This window comes from Sipha flava, unplaced genomic scaffold (assembly GCF_003268045.1).
Source record: "Sipha flava isolate LNK unplaced genomic scaffold, YSA_version1 45_pilon_pilon, whole genome shotgun sequence".
Taxonomy (NCBI): Eukaryota; Metazoa; Arthropoda; class Insecta; order Hemiptera; family Aphididae; genus Sipha; species Sipha flava.
Genome location: NW_020273227.1, coordinates 929,113 through 953,218, shown reverse-complemented (window position 1 = coordinate 953,218; position 24,106 = coordinate 929,113). Strand labels below are relative to the sequence as shown.

The 24,106-nt window shown below is 32.5% G+C and overlaps 1 protein-coding gene across 2 annotated transcripts in view; it reads right to left on the bottom strand.

Annotated features, from left to right (window-relative positions):
* The window catches only part of LOC112689592, a 45,495-nt gene extending 35,341 nt beyond the window's left edge, over positions 1–10,154 (bottom strand). The window contains exon 1 of one of the 2 annotated variants that reach the window (XM_025563373.1): positions 9,585–10,154. In XM_025563373.1, coding sequence (XP_025419158.1) covers positions 9,585–9,636 — 52 coding nt within the window. In that variant the 5' untranslated portion in view covers positions 9,637–10,154. The remainder of the gene's footprint in view (positions 1–9,584) is intronic. The other variant, XM_025563374.1, reaches the window with a different exon arrangement.
* Between the last annotated feature and the right edge of the window lie 13,952 nt (positions 10,155–24,106).

The window sequence follows — 24,106 nt, the reverse complement described above, 5'->3', positions numbered from 1 at the left end:
CGGGCTCATCTGGTAGTTTTCTCTGACGTACATGCGCTAACACAGGTGAACGGGGAAAACGTCAATCCATTTACTATAAGCAACTATGATGCATACGCGGCGTACTGCACGCGACTGCGGTCCATTATGTTACATTTGATTGTGCGGTCAAAAATCAAAATCACCGATTTACATAATAACAATGTCGTCTGAGAGCGCGTTACGTACGTTATTCGTTGGTACGTGACAAGCGTCTACGATTCCGGTCAATACTGGTTAACGATGTTTATTGCTGCACCGCGCGTTGTAATATTATTATTATTGAGCTGTTTACACGACAGTGCACACTCGGTCCGTTGTGTTGTTACAGCGTTTAGTGTTTACACAGAACGCCGTACACCACACACGTAGGCGTGATGTTTGCTCGGAAGGGTCGCGTGTGACGATTGATTAATGAAAGAATGATTGCAATGACGCGTAGGCACCTACCGGATCGTACGAACGTCATCGATCCTGTTCTAACTCGGAACAGAACGAGCCATGATGATTCGTCAACGGAACGGTCGTTATTAGCATTCCGTTTTACCTTGAAAAAAATCGATTTTCGGTTGACAGATCATAAAACTTGACCGGAACCTTAACCGGAAAATAATATACTTCCGTACGGGGTAAACTACACGTCTTGATTCATCGGCCCGCGGATTCCGGGGTTCAACATCGTCCCGTCACCGTCCGACGGTAAACGTATGCGCGTAAGACCGTGTTAGGACCCTACAAGGCGACGGTTGTCCGTGCTCTTCTTGTCCGGTAAACTCCGCGGTTGCGTCCGCGCAAATCGACCGCGGTGTGAAACGCTCAAAGCGAATTCGACGTTCAAGGCGGGCGGTCGCATTTCCCGTCGCGCGCGCACGGCGCACCACCGTCGACGTAGACCGTCCACCGCGTCGCCGTCCCGTGGCCCTAGGTAACGTCGTGCACCTGTACCCGACAAACGCGGTGCAGCGAACCTTACACGTGCTATTCACGTATTGGGTATAGAAAAATCAAATAAATCACCGCGATGGTGGATAACAACGATCATTCTTGTGCGCGCGTGTCCGTACGAAACACTGTATGTTATGACGCCCACTCGAGGTCGTTGATCTGAACCCGGGTGTATGCATGCGCGCACTACCGCGGTGTTGTTACATATAACCGCCGCGACCGTACGAGTTATTTCAACTCCGGACGGCGGCGCATACGTTTCGCGCGTGGTCCGGCTTTGCGTTTCTTCCCCGAAAACCGTTGCCGAGCAACAGCGTTATGATGCACGTTAACGGCAGGTGTGCGCGGAGTTCGGCGCCGTTTCAAGGTCCAGTGGCGCCAAAACCGTTTTGAAAACCTGTACGCAGTGCCGGATTACCCGTTAGGCGAAGTAGGCGCCCGCCTTAGGGCCTCACTCATTTAAGGGGCCCTGTGAAAACGGAAAACTATATTTTTTTTTTTGTAATTAAATAATACACGTATTTTATTTACGAATTTACGGCACAAAAGTCATTATGAAATATAATATATATATATTGAGTTGTAAGCGTTATAAGCAGTAATAATGATACAATTATTTTGAAAAAAATTGAAATAATATAATAATTTATTGATTTTTCTTGCAAATAAAAAAAAATTCAATAAACACGATTTTGTTTATAAATAATAGTTGGTTATTATTGAAGCTGTTTATTTTAATTATTGGATAGTAATGTTAAAAATGTATGTAAGAATTATTTTGTAGGGCCCAACATTTTAATTGCCTAGGGGCCCATAAATGTTTAATCCGGCACTGCCTACACGATAACACGTCTGGTTCCGAAAAACCGCGGCGGAGGTCGACCGCGAGAACGCGCACGGGCACCGATCGCCCCGCAAAATATTCGTTTTGAGTTAATCCTGCCAAAGTCCCTTGGATCTTCTCGTCGAATTTTCAATGTTCCGCGCGGGCAGATGGCGTCCATGCGCTACGTTATACAATCAACAACAAACGTGTTTTTTTTTAATGTCGAATATATTACACGTTCGGATTCGGATGTCTGCGCGACGGTGCGCATGTAATGCGTGTACGGTTTTATTCGTCAACCGTATTGTACCGCATTGCGTGTTGTTTGGTTTGCGTCCAGAATCCGTTGCCGCTGTCCATTACGAGGGTCGGAGACGTGCGCTTACATAATATGTTAATATTTTATTAGTGACCGGTCATGAATACGACAATAATAATCGAATCTCGAATGCGCTGTTTTTCGCGTGCCCGCACCGTTTCACGTGTTTTGCAATTATTTTTTCGGCTATATTTCTCGTGCGCGGTCAGATTATGTACGACCGTGTGTACGGATACATAACATTATACACCGCCTTGTTCGGTTCAAATAATTCACGAGTAGGAATCGTTTTTACGACCGTATTAAAAATATAATAATACACGACGACTGCACACGTTGCTGCGATATGCCGGTTTGTGAATTTCCACTGAACCACGCAAAACATCACGGCAAATTATGAACCTGACGAATCTCCCCCGTGAATCGTCCTCTTCGTTATGTATTCGCCCCCGCCGCGTGTGCACGTAGGCGCACGACAAGGGGCTTAAACGTTTGCCAACCGCATTCGCGTACGAATTGTATATGCGTGTATACATCATTATTATGTAAAAAAAAAAAAATATAATGCGTGGCACAATTTTAGTAAACACTCTTGACCTTGGTTGTTGAACCCGCGTAGGTATTTTTGTAGGTGTAAAACGATTTTTCGATTGCCGCTGCGATAGTCGAGCCACATGGAGAGTTTTCTAAATTCAAAAACTGATTGATTTCCCTTCGATCGTTGAAGATTTAATTAAATCCGAAACCGAATGTATAAATATACAAAATATCATTATTGGTACTATTAAAACAATAATCTTATTGTTTGATGACGTGGCATCCACAAACGGAAGGATTATCGAAATGCGAGCGGGGTACTATGATTGCAGCAACGTGTCTGCACGGTACGTCGATCGTTCGGCGCGATCGTCCACAATCAAAACGCAATAATCGTACAAGCGGTGACCTCATGTGTCAGAACATTTTAGCCAAAGACGGCTAGTACACATATTATACATATAGACCACCCGGAGTCTTTTAGTTCGGGTTGATTCGTTTGACAACAAACGAATGCGATGGCGAAAAAAAAAAAAACAAAAAAAGAAACAAACAAAAACAAGAGAGACAACTGTATATTATTTAGGACATGCAAATGACTCGCGTAGAGTATGGCATAATGACGTTATAGAATGTTTGACCTTTTGCTCAAGACGACAAAACATTAATCATTTTTAAATAATATGATATGCAGTCGTAATAAAATATTTATCAACACGAGTGCGTCGTCTTCGCGTACAATTGGCACAGCGTTTAATGACGTCACAAGAAACCGTATAATCACGCGCACAAGAGAGAAAGCTCTACATATATATAATAATAATAATAATAATATTCATTCATATATACAATATACATAACATATATGTATATAAATATTTACGTTTTGGGCACCCGCACGTTGTTTCTTAAAACGTGATCGCACTTTATAATCATCCGCCATGACACATACACCCTTATAGACTGTCAATTAGCTAACAAATGACCACGTGAAGTGTATAATATGTAGCCGAGTGTTCCAAATTTGGACAGCAACTAATAACGAAGTTAGAATAGAAAAAGTTACAAATCTACAAAAATTCGTAAATCTTAAAATATAATTATTCAGTTTAAGACGAGTAAACATAAAGGTAAAATGTTCAAAATGTGTGATAATTTTTATAAAACGATAGTGTGAATTAAAAACATAACTTTGAGCTCATAAGTATACTTATATTGTGTATAACAAACTCGGAAACTCTTAGGTCTCCGATTTCCTCGAATTGAGAAATAACTCGCCCAGATGTTGACTACATGCGTGCAGCCATGTACCTGTATATGACAGTTGAGCGCGAGAATATTGTAATGTTATTATAATATTATTCCGCAATACCACGAAGTATACGGGGTTGGATTGTTCTGTTGCACAACCAAAAGTTATTAAATATTGATACATAATATTATGTTATACGTGTGTACGCCGTCGTACGGCTTATCAGTTCTAGTCTATTCATTAAGACTTTCCAAATGGGAGCGATCGATAAACCGTAAAAAAAAAAAAAAAGAAAAAAGTGCAGTCATGTTTCAGCGAGACCCTTGACCACGCCCCAGCCCCAGGAATTAGAGCAAAGTCCTGTGGTCGTGATCACCTCCGGGCAATTCAACTGTTCGCTTTTTATACATATTTTTTCCGTTCTCCCAGTCTGATCCATATACTTGTTACACAATGTATGTGTACTACATATACGTATATATTTCTAAGTCTTATCGGAGAATTTTTTAATATTTTTCATTCCTGGTTGCACACCGAAAGAAATTCCTAAACAAACACACGTATATTATTATACACACAACGGTCATATAATATAATTCGGTTTTTTGATTTTTCGCACTCACGCTTTCACCTTCGTACAACTGTTTTCATGGCCAATAATTTATATTATATACAATCCGTTGTCCATGTGAAGAAACGGCAACAGTAATTTCTCGGGATCTAATTACGCCTACGCACTATAGCTGTACATCAATTGTGTTTAAAACATTGGGTGCCCTCTCGTTGTATAACTCGTTCATATGTAACCTGTTACGAAGCAAGTGGTGTACACGCGGAATAAGTATTATTTTCATTTCCTAATCAATTATAACATGTAACATGATATAATATACACTACTATAATTTTGGTCGGGGAACAAATGGCTGTGAAGTTGATGGGCGAAATATTATTATAAGTAGGGTCCGGATTTCAATGCAAAGTGCATATTTTTTGGTTGATCAAAAGACAAATTATTTTCTTGATATTTAAGTAGGTTTATCGGGTATTTCCATACACATTGTCAATATTAATTTTTCGTTTCAGTTTTTATCTTAATTTATTATTGACTATGGAACGTCACCAGTATTTGGTAAAATAAAAAATAATCAGCTATGGTTCGTATTATCTCGCAGACGTTTCTCATATTACACGTGAATGTGATGTCAATGTATTAAATAGCGTGTTAAATAATGCCCAAAATAAAAAAAAAATGTCATTTTTAAAGTAATTTTTTTCATTTTGAAGTTCATTTTTGTGGTAAAATGCATTGTTTAAGGAAATTTTTGGCTATTTTTTAAAGCATATTTGTATGGTTTTCAGTGCATTTAAATCCGGGCCCTAATTATAAGTAAACATGCAGAGCCGGATTAATTTAGGTGCAAAAGGAGCATTTTCTCCAGGGCGGCAAATTTAGTGGGGTGGCATAAATAAAATTGCCCTAAAAAAAGGATTTATGATAGTCATTAATACAAGAAAAATGTTCGATTTATCAATTTTATACATAGAATTTGATTTGGTTGAGGAAATAAAGTGAAAAAAACTAACATAAAAACTTACATTAAAGTAAACTATTAAATCCATAAAAAAATATATTTAAAGAAAAATAAATAATATTATTAAAAAAAAAATAATATATAATATATAGTTATATAGTTATAGTTTTTTTTTTTAAATTGACGTTAACATTAAAAATTACTTTAATTATTATCTGCATATTTTAAATGAATTTATTAATATTATAATTGTATTTTCCATTAGTTTAAAAAAATTCTTTGCAAAACTATTCTGTAACATTAAACATATAGCTATTTATACTTTTTAGCTTAGGTAGATTAATTATTCTATTAGGTGCCTATATTTTATAAAAGTATTTAATTTTTTTAATTTATACATAGAAAACATTTTTTTTTTTTTTTGGTTTCACTTAAATTGTATTTCTTTGAGAGGGAGGGGGCAAACATTATTTGCTCCAGGGCGGCATCGGCCCTCTTAATCCGGCACTGTAAACACGTGTACAATAGTTAATTTTTCGACGAATAACGAATACCTGTCCTTTTTCACATATTTCTATCTTTGAAGTATACTGCGATGAAAATTGTAAGCAGGAAATCACTGAGATTAAACATTCTGCAAGGAACTTGTTATTAGAACGGTCTGAAAATATGGTTGAATATTAAATTAGGTGTTAAGATTAGTTTTCAGATTTATTCGATTCCGTTTACGCGTGCATGATAGAGTCGTCCTGTTGCATGCAAATTATGTAATTTGATAAACAACAATAAATTATAATATTCTGCAGAATTACGAATCGTAATAAAAATAAGTACGTTAAAAATAGTAGTAATATTTAAATGAAACAGCATTAATTATTTATTTTTTTTTTGTATTGAATTATTTTAATATGTTGTTAAAAAGTAAAATCAGGTTACTGGAAAAAATTGAATATACCAATTATATATATTGAACAACAAAATATTTTTTCCATATAAAGGTTTTGTAACAACCTAATTAACTACGAACTACTAATGATCAGAGCAGTGAGATGTGGGAAAATTTTTTTAGGATTAATCAACTTGATTGCATATAATATGTAGACACCAACAACGTCAATGCAAGTTTTTTTTTTTTTATTTAGGTAGCTTCCTGATTCTATAATTAAACATCTACCACTAAATAAAAAATTTATTCTATTAAATGTTCAACATTTGAGCAATGTTTTTATTACAGCATATTATTTTGAAACAGAATTGTTAAAAAATCTAACGCCAATACATAGTGTATTTGTTATTCGATTATACAGTATAGGAAATTAACGATTATATTTAACGGTTTTCATTTATAAAACGAACTATATCAATGCGACACAAACGTGTATTTGCTATACAGACGTAAAAAGATGTTGATACTGTTGTTGCACATTTTAATACTACATACAGCAGTATTTTGAAAAATGCGATGCATTCCTGAAACGGGTATAATCGTGCATGGGCGAATGTTCCAAGAACGAAGTTACTAACATTCTTGTGGTCATCACAAGTTGAATCCTGGCGGTTAACAACAGACGTAGATACACTTGCGATCTAGCGGAATGTGGATTTCAGAATTTCTAGACGTTTATTATTGGTTTTAAAGAAGTAAAAAAATAAAAAAGGAAATTATTTTTATACGAACACGCACATACACATCTTTTGAGAGTTATTTTTTCACTCGTCAGTTTTTGTGTTGGCTATATCTATGAATATTATAGTTGATATCGTTTCGTATGAGTCTCAATTGAACTTTTTACATATTACATGATCATAAATTATACTTGAATACCTACACGGTTTGACTTATAATCATTGTACTGTTATATGTTGTTATTACATCAAAAATGTTTACATAATTTTCAATATATTATTATATTATACATAATTAACAAGTACACCTATTTGCAATAGTTATAATTCCGATATGAACCGATATACAACCTTATATCGAAGACTAACGTTGTTTTTTTTCAAACTATTTTAATTTCAACGCAGATCTTGATAAAAAAAAAAAAAAAAACTAATAATTTAAGTTTAAAATACGAGATGTCGGCTATATAAACGGGAGAGTATATTTTTAGATTATAATCAATCAAACTTGATTTGAATTGATAGAAGAACTTATATTTGGGGTATAATTTTAAACGTTGTCCGTATATTTTAATCTATAAATGTGAGTTCAGCGCAAGATTGTTTTCCGCACGCTTACGTCAATGTGATGCTTCAAGGTCGGCCGTCGAGGTTCAACCTTTATTGGAATGTTCAACCGGTTCTTTCGAGGTGACATTTTCACTATTATCGTAATACTCGTTTACGTTGTTCCTTAATCGATTAAACGTATAAAAACGAGAATTGCTAAAGGGTGAAGTAAACGTATTCAGACATTATGCAAAATGTGTATACGAGTGCAACACGCGCAATGCTGGAAGACACTTGTATTCATATGTATTTGTGTTATTAAAGTCTCTGTTATGGATCGAGAGTAAACGCTCGAACAAACGTGGCTGAACTCTTTTATTATTCAACGCGAGTGAAACGGACAACTATCGTGGAGCTGATTTAAATGTTAAAATATTACGTGTTGTAAAATGAAAAAAAAAAATGCAAAAAACATTTTAATCGCGGATTCTTATTCGAGACATTTCGAGATTCAGTAATTAAAACCTGTACAAATACTGGTTGACATTCATAATGCCGCGGCGTTCGATTTGATATATTATCGCCATTAATAATACAATTTTTACAGCCTTGGTCGTGTGCCTAAGTAGCATGTTCACGACTATGACTGATGTGACACATATAGATCGCTAGAATCATTATTATAACCGTTTCGCTTGTAATGACATAATAATTCCTGGCATATCCAAGCAATCTTATTATTGTTAAGGCGTGAGCCGACGAACGTTTGCTATTCTTCACCCGAACATAATATAATGGACCTATTACCCTTGGCACCGCTGTGCCACACCGCCGCATTGGGAAGCGTAATTGTTATCGCGACGCGGGTAAAATTGATTTCACCGAAAAAATACAATCGCAAATTTTCACTTTTCTTCCTTAAACGCATTTATACTAATGGACTCGCGGCCGTCATCATGGTGTACGTCTTTTGTTTTCCGAGCGAGTGTCTCGCGGTGAAATAAAACCACAAATTTCGATTCCGCACAATGGGCCCGGCCGCGTGTACGTAGTACATTATAGAAATACAACTTTCCACGGGATACGAACGACGGATTATTCGGCACGGGAAACACATATTATGTACAAACATAAAGACAGATATATCTTGTGCGAACAATAGCCGTTTCTTTCATTCCATACGCCGCCTCGCCTGCATAGGTACGATAAATTTGGTCGCGACCGACCTATGGGTTTTTAAATCGTGAAATCGCAATAATCGCACACAAATAACCGAGCATACGGTGAGATCGTATTATTATTACTCATTATAGACAAAGGTTCGGGCGAGTGATGATTGTTTGTACAACGCGTAATGCAACGAAATGTCGCGTAATTAGTACACGCGAGAGATACAAACAGATTATGCGTACGAAAATAATACGTATGTTCTGATAATGTAAATGAAAATCGCTCTGTAAACATGACGATTGCGAATCGTTTTCAGATCGTTTTCCGTAAACGAGACGTTTATAAAATATAAATCGAAACCGCGTGACGGAAGTGTCTTTCTTTCCCCTACGCGCAGTGCCGTATTTTATCCACGGCCCATTACGTCGGAAAAAATACACTGTATATTGTAATGTTGTTTTTACTCTATTTTTATTATATTTTATTATACTCTCCGCAACACCGTTATTATTACCGGGCGTACATGCACTCGGTCTGTATCACACGTCGTCGTTTCACTTTCCATTGCAACATCTTTTCCTATGTATCGTGTTTATTATATTACTTTCGATTTTTATACGTCCGCGGCCGTAAAAACAAGATCGATCGCAGTAGTAGCAGAGTTGTCGTCAACAGCAGTAATAACAATATTAACAACAACGATTTATGATAATTTCGAAATCCCATGGGATTTCGATACCATAATTTTCTCTCGCTAAACATTGAAAACGAAAATGGAAATACGCAAAAACCCCCGACGACCCACTCACCTTGTAGTGCGCAGGCCAGTAACAGCACGACGATCTTGCGGGTGGCTGTCATCGTTGACGCGTGCGCGCTGTCGGGTCAGGGTGTTGTGCAGACTTCCTCCGCACGATATGTATGGACTCGCGACTGTTTACGGATACGATTGCGGATGGTGTTTTCGACGACTACGAACCACTACACTACTGGAGCGGCCGACGGGCTTTTATTGAGAAAACAGTACACTTCGGACGCGTGTGACATTTAGTTGTTCGAGTGAACGTCGTGTGATTAAAAAAAAATTAATAATAAAACCGATCGAGGATGAACGATTAACAATATTAATATTGATAGTAATAATAGAGAAAAAAAAAACACCGGTCTCAAACTGTGTACTATTATAATAATATACCGAGTGTGCGCGTTCGGAAACGGTTGAAAATAATAATAACAATAATAATGACTGAGAAATTAAAAAAAAAAAAACTCGGAACGATTATTATTAATATTTTTTAATCACAAACTCACGTCGACTCGTCCTAAACTACTGTTCACACAAGAGTGAAGATTGTGGTCGGACACGCAGACGTACTGTTGGGAGAGAGACGTCGCCGCCGCCGCCGGTCCGGGGAGTGAGAGACAAGCGCGCGCTGTTGACAGAGAGTGAGGGTGGGAGGGACGCGCGCAGATGCAGAGGAGAGGGTCACTTTCTTATTCGGCCTGACCGCTTAGCCGACCACTAGCGTTCGTGTGCGTTCGTCCGCGTACATGTGTGCTGTTGTGTGCGTGCGCTCGTGCGTGCGTGTGTGCTTCGGTGGAAACGAGAACGCGCCCCGGCACGACTTGCACAAGACTTGCGACTAAATCCATCGCCGTCAGTGCACTTTTCACTACTGTTGCCGCGGGTAAATGGGTGTTTTTTTTTTTTTTTGGCCCAACCATGTAAACCTTACGTCTTGCGGGTGTGTGTGTGTGTGTGTGTTTGTGTGTAGGTGTGAGACCGATCTCGAAACACATGTACGGTCCACGCAGGTCTTACGAGCTCTGGTACGATTTTATTGTTTTAACGAAGGGAGGTCAGTGGGTGAGACGCGATTGGTGGCCGTAATACGTTCCACGATCGGCAGGTATAACCGATATATTGTTCGCGCAACAGCCGTAATGATGCAGCTGCAGTACCCGGCGTAAGGGCGGAACCGCAATAGACCGTTGCGCAACTACATATGTATATAGTGCCGGATCTTGGTTGGGAGGGGGTATGGGTGTAAGTGGGTATGGTAGTTACAAGCGCTGTTGTTACGAGGCAGCTATTAGGTTTATGAAAAATAAAAAAAAAGTCATAGACATACCCATTACATCCACCTACGCGAGGGTGTCAAATTTCCTAGTTCCGGCACTGTACATACATACATACTACATACTCGTGCGACGTATAAAATAATCATTATCATTCAGGTGTCTAGTGTGGGAACGAGGGATTTATTTTTCCAACGATGGGTTTCGGTAATTATTGGGCACACAAATATTACGATTTTGGGATTGTTATTATAACGCGATGGTGGCATCTGTATATCAACGTGTATGAAATAGGAGACTCCGAGCGAATAAAATTTCGTCTTTTATTCCACTTGAACAGTAAAAGTGTACCCAACGCAAGTTGTTCTGGGGCTCACCCTTTTTGCGTTCCAATAAATCTTATTCGTAGAAGATTCCCGAGCGACTACTACCTTTCGTTTAAACTACATTGTTACATTGTTGTTTGACCCATAAGTATATATACCTACTTATAGCGTTTAAATTGTAGAAAATGTTTTATTTGTATTTTTCGTATATCAGATTGAAACTATTGCAATTACGACGGATAATTGAATAACGGACAATAAACTTTGTATACGGTATTGAACAGAATATAAATACGAACACACCTATCTGTGACAAAACAGTATATATTTGACTTGGGTGGCCCTCAAGTTTGGCAATTGTCCGTTGTTGTTAAGTGGATAGATTTTGGGTATAATCTTAGTAATCAGATCTAACAAAGCGAAATTATAATGTATCTTCAAGGATGTTTACTCAACTAATAATGGTTTTCAGTTTTCATTGATCTTGATTAAATAATAATATTATACATTGTGCGGGAATCCTTTTATAGATTTCATTACGTTTTATTGAACGCATAAGTTACGAAAAAAATCTATTAAATTGGTTTTAAATAGATTTAGCCTATAAAATGAAAAATAACCAAACCTACAGATTAACAACAATGTACAAACTCAATATCAAGATATGAATTTAATGGTATTAGTATAAATAATAAGTATTAGTCAAACACATTAAAATAAAATGCTGGTGTAAAATACAATCTAAAATTATAAGTCAATATAATATTATCAAATAGTTATGATGATGAACTATACAACGAATAATTTCAGGCGTAACCCATCATTTAAGTCTCTAACTTTTATATAAACCATCTGTATAGAAATCAAAATTAATATTATATTGGTAAACAAAAATGAAATAAAAATAAATAAACGACAATATATATTAATAATAATTTATGAATGACTATATCATGCAAACTGTATTTGTGATAAGTAAAATAACTTGTTTTGCTGGTTTTTTTTTTTCATGCAGGATGCTTGTAGAGTATATACTAAAGATATTGTAACATTAAATATTTAAATGTTATAATTTGTGAATTTCCATTTAGATTTATAACACACAATTTATAACGAAGATAACCTTCATGTTATAAAATTTGTGACAGATTAGAGATTTTTTCACTTCGAAAATAGTATTAAAACAACATATGTTTAACGGCTATTAGTTTATTTATGTTTAGAACTTTGACGGTATAACAAAAATATTAATTTGTTGAGATTGAATTTCGGCTTTATTTATTAATTATAAATTAAAACTAATACATGTACGTTAAGCATAGTAGATGTGTGTAATAGTAATCGTTGATAACGATTTTTTTTCTTTTTTGGTGTACTTTTATTTCACTACATAACAATTAATAACGCACGACAATAAGATTAGAAAATAAACAGATTCGGTATATAATTTAGATTTCATAATACGCTCCTAGAAAAAAAATTAGTAACATTATTATTACTATACTTTTAATTGCACCATTAAAGTATAATAATTACGACGGTATGAACATAATATACATAATATTTTTTAGAATAAAATCAATTTAATAATATAGTTATAAATACATTCCGGGCCATAACTTTCTTTAACAGTAAAGTGTATTGCTTTTTATGTAACACAATGTGTATATATCTTAATAATGTTTAATATGCGCATCCGTGGTTTTCCACGCATAAAGACTTTAATTATATTATACCATTTTATGTACTATGCATTCAGTGAACTCACGCCGTTACACGATTATTCAAAGTGCACTACATGTAAAAAAATGATTTGAAACAAAGTATTTGAAAATAATTTTTTGTATGACTAGTACGAAATACATGAATATGAATCACATGTCGCATAGGTAATGCTAGGTGAATATGTTACATATTTTCAGTACTTCTGTGATTATTGCATCAATTACATTTTTTTGTTATTTTCTTACACTGATTTAACTTAAGTAGAGGATGGAACCTTATAAAATAATATTTTAAACGACGCATAATGTTAAGTTTCGGGGAACTATTTTCTAGTAAAAATAAAAAAATTAAAACTTTTATCAGCAATAATACGGTTTTGAATAAACTTCATATTATTCTGATATCAGTTTGAATTGGACATTGTAGGATATTGATGTAATGTCATATATTTTCTTGGTGCTCTTACACGTAGGTCCGTATGCAGATTATTGTTTTAGGAAAAACAGATTATATTAATGTAATTTTAATTTTGCATTTTTGTGCATTTTTTGACAAATTTAACTTTAAATACATTTTTAGGGCATTTTGTGATGGTTTTAGTGCATTTTTAAAATGTAATGATCTTTTCATAATTTATCTAAAAACTCTATCATACCTACACGCAGTTGCATATATATATCTTGTACCAAAAATATTCTACATGCAAAAGTAAAATCAATGACTTCAAATATACTTGTATTAATGAAATATTATTCTATCAATTCATAATATTACTAACGACAATTATATTCATTATAAAATAAATTAAAATTTGATACAATTAAATAAATATAAATATTTAACAAATAGTACCTATTTTATTATTGTTATGTTAAATAAATAAAATGGTGGTATGATTTTTAAAATAAAATTTTTAAACTGCAATAAATAATTTTTTGAACGTATTTTAAATTATTTTTTTAAGATTTTTAATGCACTTTTGCATTTTTTTGTGATTGTTTACATATTAAAATCCCAAACCTATTTATGAGTTTAGAAATATATAAGTGAATGTTGGTGATTTCTTAAATACAATTTATAAAATTTGAATTAATATTTGATCCGAAAGCATAGTATACAATCGTTATGGTTTTACATAGTTTTTTGTAATTTGTAATCTCATTAGAATGTGTAACTCTTAAACGAAAATGATAAAATATCACCAAATGAATGATTATTATTATTTTATTTAATAATCTAAATATTTTGAAATAATTAAACTTTTGTAGAACTCAAGAGTAATTTAATTTAGTTCCCGACTAATGACTCGACATGTATCGTTACAATGGGTTGAATTTAATTTTCCCGTTTGATTCGAATAGCTATAAAAATTCGCATGATCACTGTCAACTTAATTAATTGTTTTTGTGTAATATAAAAATTATTTATGTCCTTTGATTGCTTGTGAATGATTCCGATAAATTTATTAATTAATATTTAGCATATATATGATTGATTACTATTATTATCAACAAATTGAATTAGAATTTATTATTTTAAATACATCATTGATTATTGCGCTAACGTTGTGCCAACGAGACGTTTCAAAATATCTCTTAGGAAATACACGTGAATGGTGAATTTATATTTTGAATATTTGTCCATCGCTTTGGCCTTAAAGTGAATAGTTTCGTTTAAGTGTGTTTTACAATAGTACAGATTAGTTGTTTGCATGGAATCATATTGTACACCAACGTCCTCGATCATAATGATTGTATCCAATCGAAATTAGAATGTGAAATTTAAGGAGAATAGTTCAAATAACTGACCCTTGGTAGTCAGTGTGTGGACGCTTATAAAGCGAATACCATAATATATAGTTTATTATTAACAGTAGATTTTTCCACTATAAATGCGGTCGTACATTTGCACGAGTATGACCTTTAGATCACAATGTATCCTGAACTAATTTAACCTTGAATTGTGATAAAAAAAAAAATTAAAAAAATTAAAAAACAACCAGGCAAAAAAATATAATAACCATCGAGGAACCGGATCATAAATCGGCGCAACGCCTTTTTTGCAACTAGAAAAAAATATTTAGTCTTAGGTGGGCGTTGTCCATACAACCAACACGGATCAATACACCGTCATCATCGTCGATTGCATAATTTTCCCCAAGTGTATGTTATGTATGCATACGGGAAGGCTGGTCATATATCATTCATCAAATTTGATATTCAACTACCTAAAGTCTAGACGTTGTGTGAGTGGAGGACCAACCCGATTCTTTTCTTTTTTTTTTTATCTCGTTTCCTACTTTCGTCCATGTGTACAGCTTACATGGTTGACGTTGGTCAATACTGCACGTATTGTAATAGTTGTTTTGTTTTGTGTTGATTTATCAGATAACAGAATAACGTTACAACCTAGCCAAACGAAGTCATGTAATCGATCACACAAATTTCGCCGAGGGCAACAAAATTACCGTGAAACACTCGTGAAGAACAATATATTTTATGAAATCAAAGCAATGCAAATGTGACGGTCGTATGTAAAATTAATAACAGCTTGACATTTTTGAATCACGAAAAAATTTACATTATAAGATAGACTTATATGGTAAATATAGCCCAAGAACAATAAAGCAATCAACAGACCCACACCACAAACATATATATATATACCCAAAAAACTGGACATAAAAAAAATATAATTACGTATTTTATTATTAATATCAAGGATAAAGTTCGATCATAAGTAAATCTATACACGTTATATATAATATATTATTAGTATAAGTAGTACCATTTTAATAATGTTTTATAACCACTTATTAGGTGACTTCACTAGTTTTTTTGTAACTATATTTGTTGGTTCGACTTATTAGTTTTGAAATATTATAGTATACCTTGTTTCGGTCTTAAGGATCGTCTAACGTCATATTAGTTTTGATTTATATATATATTTTTTTTTCTAGTAGTTTACAAATGTTTTTTGATATTTTACATGCAGAAAAAATGAACGGTTTTCCAACGAAAAATAATTTGCATGTATCATGCGATTTTCATTACATTTATTCTTATATTCTAAACTTTAATGTAAAATAAATTATAATGTATATATTGCACATTAGGTATTTTTGATATTTTTGAAATAAAAGGTTCAAAAGTACAGTACCTATGTGGGATTACGGAACTACGACTGTGCACACAATTAAGCCATTATATAATATATTAATTCCTACACATTTTATTAAGTATTTTAAGTGTTCGATGAAATATAGCAAAATATGATAAACACGCATTGCCTAAAACGTATTAGATAATATTATGCAAATTATTAAATAACTGTTAATTTAAAAATAGGTTAGCCTAACCCGAAATTCGTCAAAACTAGTTTTCACACATTAATTTCGTCAAAACTGATTTTGACTGTTTAAAACTAGAATTAACCAGGACTTCAATGTTGATACTAGTTTTAAAATATAATTTTTTAATAAAAATTAATCTAATATAAGTATTATTTTTATTATTTGTTTTGACAAGGCAAACTGTCGTGGCACAATTTATGAAAATAAATCATGGTAATTGATCGATCAACAATTAAATATTGATCTAAATATCGATAAACCTAAATAAACAATAGTGTTAATATAAAATGCTGTAATAACTAAAATCTTGCTTCAAAAGTCATATGGAATAAATCACGGTAAAAAAAATAAATATTTTATGTCATTTTTAATGTCATGATAGTTTGCTTAGTGAAAACAGATAATAAAAATTATACTTATTTCAAAATTACTATACCATCTACGGTAACCTATGACCTTTATTTGCTGAATAGCTGTCTAGTAGATAATTTTGCAATGAAAAGTATTTATAATTTTATTTGGAGGTTTATCCTTAGAATAAATATATTTGATAGCTATTTCGCGAATAAATAAACGATTGAAAAACCGGGCCATATCTAAACAAATTAAAATATTTTAAATACAAAAACTAACCATTTTAAAATGTAATTAATACTACGATTGTAATTTTAAGATTAAGTGATAATTTGTTTAAGCTATAATTTTGGTGCTGTCAATGGATAAGTGTTTATTCTTTACACAAAAACTCGAAAAGAAAAAATATACACTGATCCAATTTATTTAATATGCAGATTGTTCCAGATTGTAAATGTTCCTCGATAAAAAATAAATTTATAATTAAAATACACTTAAGAAAGCATGATACTATATGGTATGAACTAATATTTTTTATGTTTAATAATAATAATATATTCTATAAGTATATCTTAACAGCGTTTAATATTTACATTAATTTGTAAGAACTAAACATGTATACAGTAATAATACTGAAACAGTTTATACAGTTCCACTATGCTCCGGAAAATGAACGTTCACTGATTTGTATTATATGTACAAATAATATTAAGCGCGATATGAATGTGGGTACGTGTATTGTACTTTAAACTATTATTTTTTGATTATTGTTCGTATACCTTTAGTTCCCAATTCATGCGGATAATGTACGATTAAATAATTGTATTTCCGTAATTATGTTACGTATTGAAATATTATAGTTAAAATGCAATAAGTCTTATAAAAATATGATTCGTTCGCACTTGTATGTATTGAAAAATTATGTAGTACAATTATTCTATTATCGGTTAACAATATGACCGCAAAGCCGGAAAATAACAATTGCAACAATTACACAACTCTTAGTACGAAAACGAAATAATAATAATTATGTTAAACTTCGTGTGGACGATATGAATCTGTACTGATTGTACAACAAGTATTGGCTAGCAATACCAGCGATGTCGTGCACTCAGAGTAGACGTGTTCTATGTAATAATACAGTATTAATTAGTATTGATAATACTGTATTATACAGTGATCAGAATTTAATGGTCGATTTGGTACGAAAAAATTCGATAGATATAAGTACATATCTACACCGTTATCATGTAATACGATATGTATTGTGGTGATCAAGGTATATTATGTACATAACAAGCGTTATATACTCTAAATATTACACAAGTTCAAAGTTATTATGTGTGGACCTCGGAAGTATTAACTAGAAATAATTATGCGTGTGAACACACACAAGATACATGTATGTAATTTATTGTAACATATCAAATTATATCGTAATTATTAAAAAAAAAAAAACTGTGTAATTATTATTTAAATTTGACTTTCCCGCATTATTATGATGTATTATCATTTAATTGTTACCCAATTAATTATCTACTGAATTTTAATCATAAACGTTTTTAAATTTGATTTATGCACACCTTTCATATTCAACGATATGTCAAATGTTATGTTAATGTTAGTATTTAATTGGTTGGCCCTATGACATAAAATCTTAAGAAAGGGCGGATTCTGCTTGATAAAATGTTTATTTTTCATTGCACCGTTTAAATGTTAATGTGCTAGTTTTTAAATTATTCTTTAACAATTATACGAATAAATTATGTTGGTTTTAAAAATATTCGTTACCAATTAAATATGATAATAAGTAGGTTCCACAACATAGCATACCTTCTGTATACTAGTATATCACAAGACATAATATATACAATTTACAATTTATTTTAGAGACTGCTAAAACGTATTTATAATAAATGTTTGCATACAAATGTATGTAGTTATTATTATCATATATGACCGTAGAACGTATTTTAAATGCATTCACGAATGAACAAAAATTATAATTTTATTTTAATAACTATCAACTATAAAAGACAACTGGATGTTATATTTTTAATTTGATTTGATTTGGATAGGCAAGATGGTGTGCACTCGGATATTTAAATCGTTATTAGTGATATGGGAATGATCGTTATTCGGTTTTCAGTGGGATCATAATGTTCGAATAAAACTGTCTGAGGTTATAGTTTTCGTAGATTGTATACTTATCGTTATTTATTTTTCCTCGCTCCCCTTACATTTAAATTCCATTTCAATGCTTATACCTATTTCGTATACATCAGCTTAGATTATCTACTACAACAACTATTATTGTAACCGCATCCCAATTAAAATGTATGAACCCTCCTCTTGTTTATTAAACAACGTTAATTCTGTATACTAACAAATTGCATATGATTAATACCATATCAAGTCTGGTGAAAAGTGGTGTCATGTGTAACAGTCGGATATAAAAACTGTCCCGAAGGGTATTAAAATTTACATCACGCAACTATCACTTAATTTTTTTTACAGCCGCGGTAACATATTATCCATCGGCATTCCGTGTACATTCTCTGTTCTTACGACTCATAAGCATTCGATTGCAAACTGCAATGAATAGTCACGATGAACGCTATTTACAGGCACTAGAAGTATATGTAATATTTAAATGTTGAAAAAGTTCATATTATGTACCAGTACTTTGTAAATATACGCACATAGGTAGGAATGTACTAGTGCTCTGCACAATCCGGTCTTATCGTATAAAAATAGGTGAAGGATCGGTTCGGTCCGAATCAATATTTTTTTGAATGATTTTGGTCCGGTCCTGGTTTAAACTAAATAATTTCGGTTAAGTCCGGTTTCTAAAATATATTGAGATCGGTCCGGACTGATCGGTCCCGATTAGTTTAAAATGTACGACTAATATTATGGCTTGTTTCAAATATAATATCTAGTCAACAATGATTTAAAATTATAAAGATATTATTATTATATATATATTCAATTAATAACACGAATATTATCATTATGGCCTATGAGAATCAATTTTTTACCCCCGCACCGTTGTTTTATATAAACTGTATGTACTATCATGTATATTGTATATATTTCAAAGCTGTTCATTGTACCTATTGGCTGAACATATTTTCAAGAAAAATTATTATTATTCTCGTTATGGTGCGGGTAACGTGGAATATTGTGGAAGTGCCACGCCACGCCGCGCTGTCCATATATATAAATATATACAATTGCTAATGAAATACTCGCACATTATGATCTTGGTTTATATTAATTATAGTTTATCTATACATTATTTTGGGGAAACGGAGATTGGAATTAAAATGTGCACTTCTAATTTCGATGATGCCGGTAGACGGTAATAATTGGAAAATAGTCGATTAGCCAGGCCAGATAGCAAATAGTTCGATATTTCCACGTTATTTTTAAAAACAAATTATAATTGTCCAATTTTCGTATACATTATTAATAGTTTTAATATTGTTATTTATTGCCGTTTTAATTTGTGAACTTTATTATTTATCATTCGTGTTACAACAAGAGTATAGTATAGTCTGTGGTATATTGTAGTACAGCAGTTCCCAAACTATGCACTGCGGTGCCCTAGGGGCACCACGACCACTTTCTAAGGGCACCGCGGTCTACGGTTCATAACAAATAGTTTAAAATGAATAAAATTGTTTTTCCTTATTGTTTTCATAAAAACTTTATAGTAAATAATGTAATATTTTCTATTATATATTCGGATATACTCTCATTTTAACCTTATTATATTTTTATATAATAATTATAATCATAATAACAATAATTTTTATTTCTTTATTTATTAAGTTTAAAAATGCATTAATTTATACTTGAGTTAAATTTTAATAAAATTAATAAAATTGTTTATCAATAAGTTTTTTTTTTTTTGTTCTGTCTTAAATATTATTCACAGTTGAGCACCGTGGCTAAATTGGGTTCAAAAAAAAAAAAGACACCGTGGAAATAAAAGTTTGGGAACCGCTGGTGTAGTATATATACCTAATATACCTATACTAAAATATAAATTTACCATAGTCTATTTTCATGATGCAATATTTTTTTAGTTTGGATCGTTTGTCCGCTCTATTATATTATGTTATACTTGAGGTCTTGTATGGTAGAAAAAAAATAGGTCCGCGGTCCGGTTCGGTCCGGTCCATAAGCTTTTACAGTCCGAAATTTATTAGTTCGGACCGGCGCGCCGGTCCAGTCTCGGTCCAATTTAACAAATTATTTTAAATTTTTAGTCTGGTCCGGTCTAAAATTAAATGTAGCAATCGGTTCGGTCCGACTTCGATACTTTTATTAACATTTTTAGTCCGGTCCAGTCTCTAAAATTACGGACCATGCAGAGTACTAGTATGTACATTATGATCCCACGCAAAGTCAGGTTGGTCAATCTACTTCATGCTAACAATTACCTTGAGGATTTCGAAGTGCGTTTAATGCTATATATTATAATTACTTAGATAATAGATTCACAAGTGCAATATCTTGATTTTGATGAATTCTATGTTTTTGATTGAAACAAAAAAAAAAAAAAAAACATTATATCGCGGTCGATAAATGTCCGTTGAAATTCATTATTCGGTTGTAAGCCAAAACGTATTATATTACTTTTTTCATTTCAACTAATCTTAAACGGACATTTTAAAGTTCTCGTGAAAATTAATTGTCGGTGATTTAAACGTGTGTAATGTTAATCGACCTCTAATGGGATACATTAAGTCTATCTCGTCAGAATGTAATACATAATTTTACAATACAATTAACTAAACGGAGGAGTAATGGTTATGTTGGTTACACTATTAGATAGGTATCAAATAATAAATAACACGTGAAAGTTTAAAATAGTTAATTACACTTATTTGTTTTCACAGAAATAAACTTACATTCAGGGCCAACCTGAAGATTTTTTTAATTTTACCACCCAAGGCAAATGCCATTATTTAATATACCCCTCCCCTTTTCATAATTATGAAAATCTTCACGTTTACACGAACCGTACAGTTTTAATTCTTCGTCCGATTCGTTGTGTATACGTGCCAATGTCGATATAATTTCTTTCCTATGCAATATCGATACCCTAGGCGACTTTCAATATCACTACCTGGTTTTGGGGTAAAACGTTTTAAGGTTTTGACAACCATAAAAAATATTTATATACTTTAAGAAGTAATACATCATGTATGATTCTATAATTACTTTTTGAAACATAAATGTATTTAACACGTGTAAATTTTATATTATTTATTAAGATACAACCACTAGTTATGAAGGATGAAAACATCAACAACATTATTCATTGTAAATATGATAAATTTAAAAATCAACTGTTAATGCTAGAAAGCAAGATTTGATCTCCTCGAATATATTCAGTCGGTATTTGTTATAATTACTTTATAAATACATTTGAGAAATAGAGGAGACAAACCTGATAAATCTGATAAATCAGAATAATGCCGAAAAAATGATGCGGCAAAATGTAATGGTTATTTCAGGAGTATATTTAAGAGGTGGAGTAAACGATAAAATGGTAAATGTTCATCATGCATCTGAAAGTCAACAAGGTCAACCTATTAATTCAGCTCCACCAAATAAACCAGAACCTAAATCTCCAAAAATACCTCCACTTCCTCCATCTTCATTTAATTCTCTGAAAACAAAGTCTGGACCGATAATCAATACAGAATTATTAAAATCAATGTCCAAAAAATTAAGAAAACCTGATGGCAATAATATAAGGAAGATACCAAGGCGAAAGGATATGATGATTCCTACAAAAGTCACAAAAACTGCTGAAGAAGATACCTCGATGCAACCACCAGCACATTGTCAGTTATAACTTTAGAGCCATCTGTATTGCATTCAAAACGAGTAAATCTTACACACTTTTCGTAAATTGTATATCTGTTAACGTATGAAGGAATTCAAAATGGTTCTAAATGTATGAACGACATGATTAGTTAATAATATATTAAAAAAAATTAAATAAATAAATTATATATATCATCATGATTAATCAATAATAATTAATGGTAAACTAGATATGGTTTTCAAAATTAACATTACTACTTTCCAAAACATGCATTATAACAATGTCTTTAAGAGATAAAGAAGAAAATTAAAATCTACGTTTTAATATTTTTTCTAACGCGATATTTACGAACATTTTCCCATTTTCGCATAAACGATTTTGAAACACAATCGTTACGACGAATAACATACAGTTATTACAGTTATTATTAGTTATTATTAGGAAAATTAATCAAGATCGATTCCGCTGCATTCGTAGAAACTCGGAGGGATCTCCGAACGGAACGCATTGGTCTCGAAAACTTAAACGAACGCATTCACACGATTCGCTCATGCAATCCTACGCGAAACGTATTGACGAACACGGACCGAATTGGTACCGCGTTGCACGATCGCGTTCCGTTGTGAACATGTGAAAAAAACCCGAATATACGTATAATATGTATGTCCACGGATAATGAAACAATTACGTTATACTATAATTAGTTTATTTGCTCATCAGTCAGCCCCGTAAAGTATAACAACAATAACATTTATTCAAAACACCGATTCGGTGATTATAATCGTTAATGTTGACTATTTTTACATAGCTATTTACATACTCACTCGAACATGTGTTGATCAGGTCGAACTATAATGAAATTATTTAATATGCTATTATTATTATTATTATTCTCCTACGCCTTTTTCCAAACTATTTGGGGTCGGCCACTCTTGTCCTAAATATCCACTTGTCTCAATTTTCTACATCCCCTACGCACACACCAATGATCCTCGTATCATTCTCAATCGTATCCAACTATATATTTTCTTCTTTTCCCTTCAACGTTCATTTTCATAACAACTCTTATTACATTTGCTATAATAATAGCCTGATATGCTATTACTATAATAAATGGTAATGTATTATTTTGATTATTTTGGAGGTCAACATATCAACATATTTTAAGGTAGTAAATGCAATAAGACCCGAAGGGAAATGCAATTGATTAGTACTTATTTACGTAGCTATTACGATAAAGTATTATTAAATAATGTTTTGTAACTCTTTAAAACTGACAAAACCATTTGATCCTCAATAAGTAACGAACATTACATGAGTAACTAACTTTATTTATATGTATATATATATAAATATATATATATAATTATTTATACGTATATATATATATATATTTATTTATACTTGTGTATAAATATATATATCAGAAAGTACGTACATAACCAGTTTATCAATATTCGTAGAATAAGTCTCAAACTGATTTGTGATTGTAACTACTGTTCAGTACAGTAACAATAATATTATTTATTTCCTTCCATCGTAAACAATAATAGTTATTGTTTATTATTGTTTAATTGAGTAAAATGTTTTGCAGTGTAAAATATTTACAGGAATTTCATCAAAGTAAGAATTAGTCTTTAAAAACGA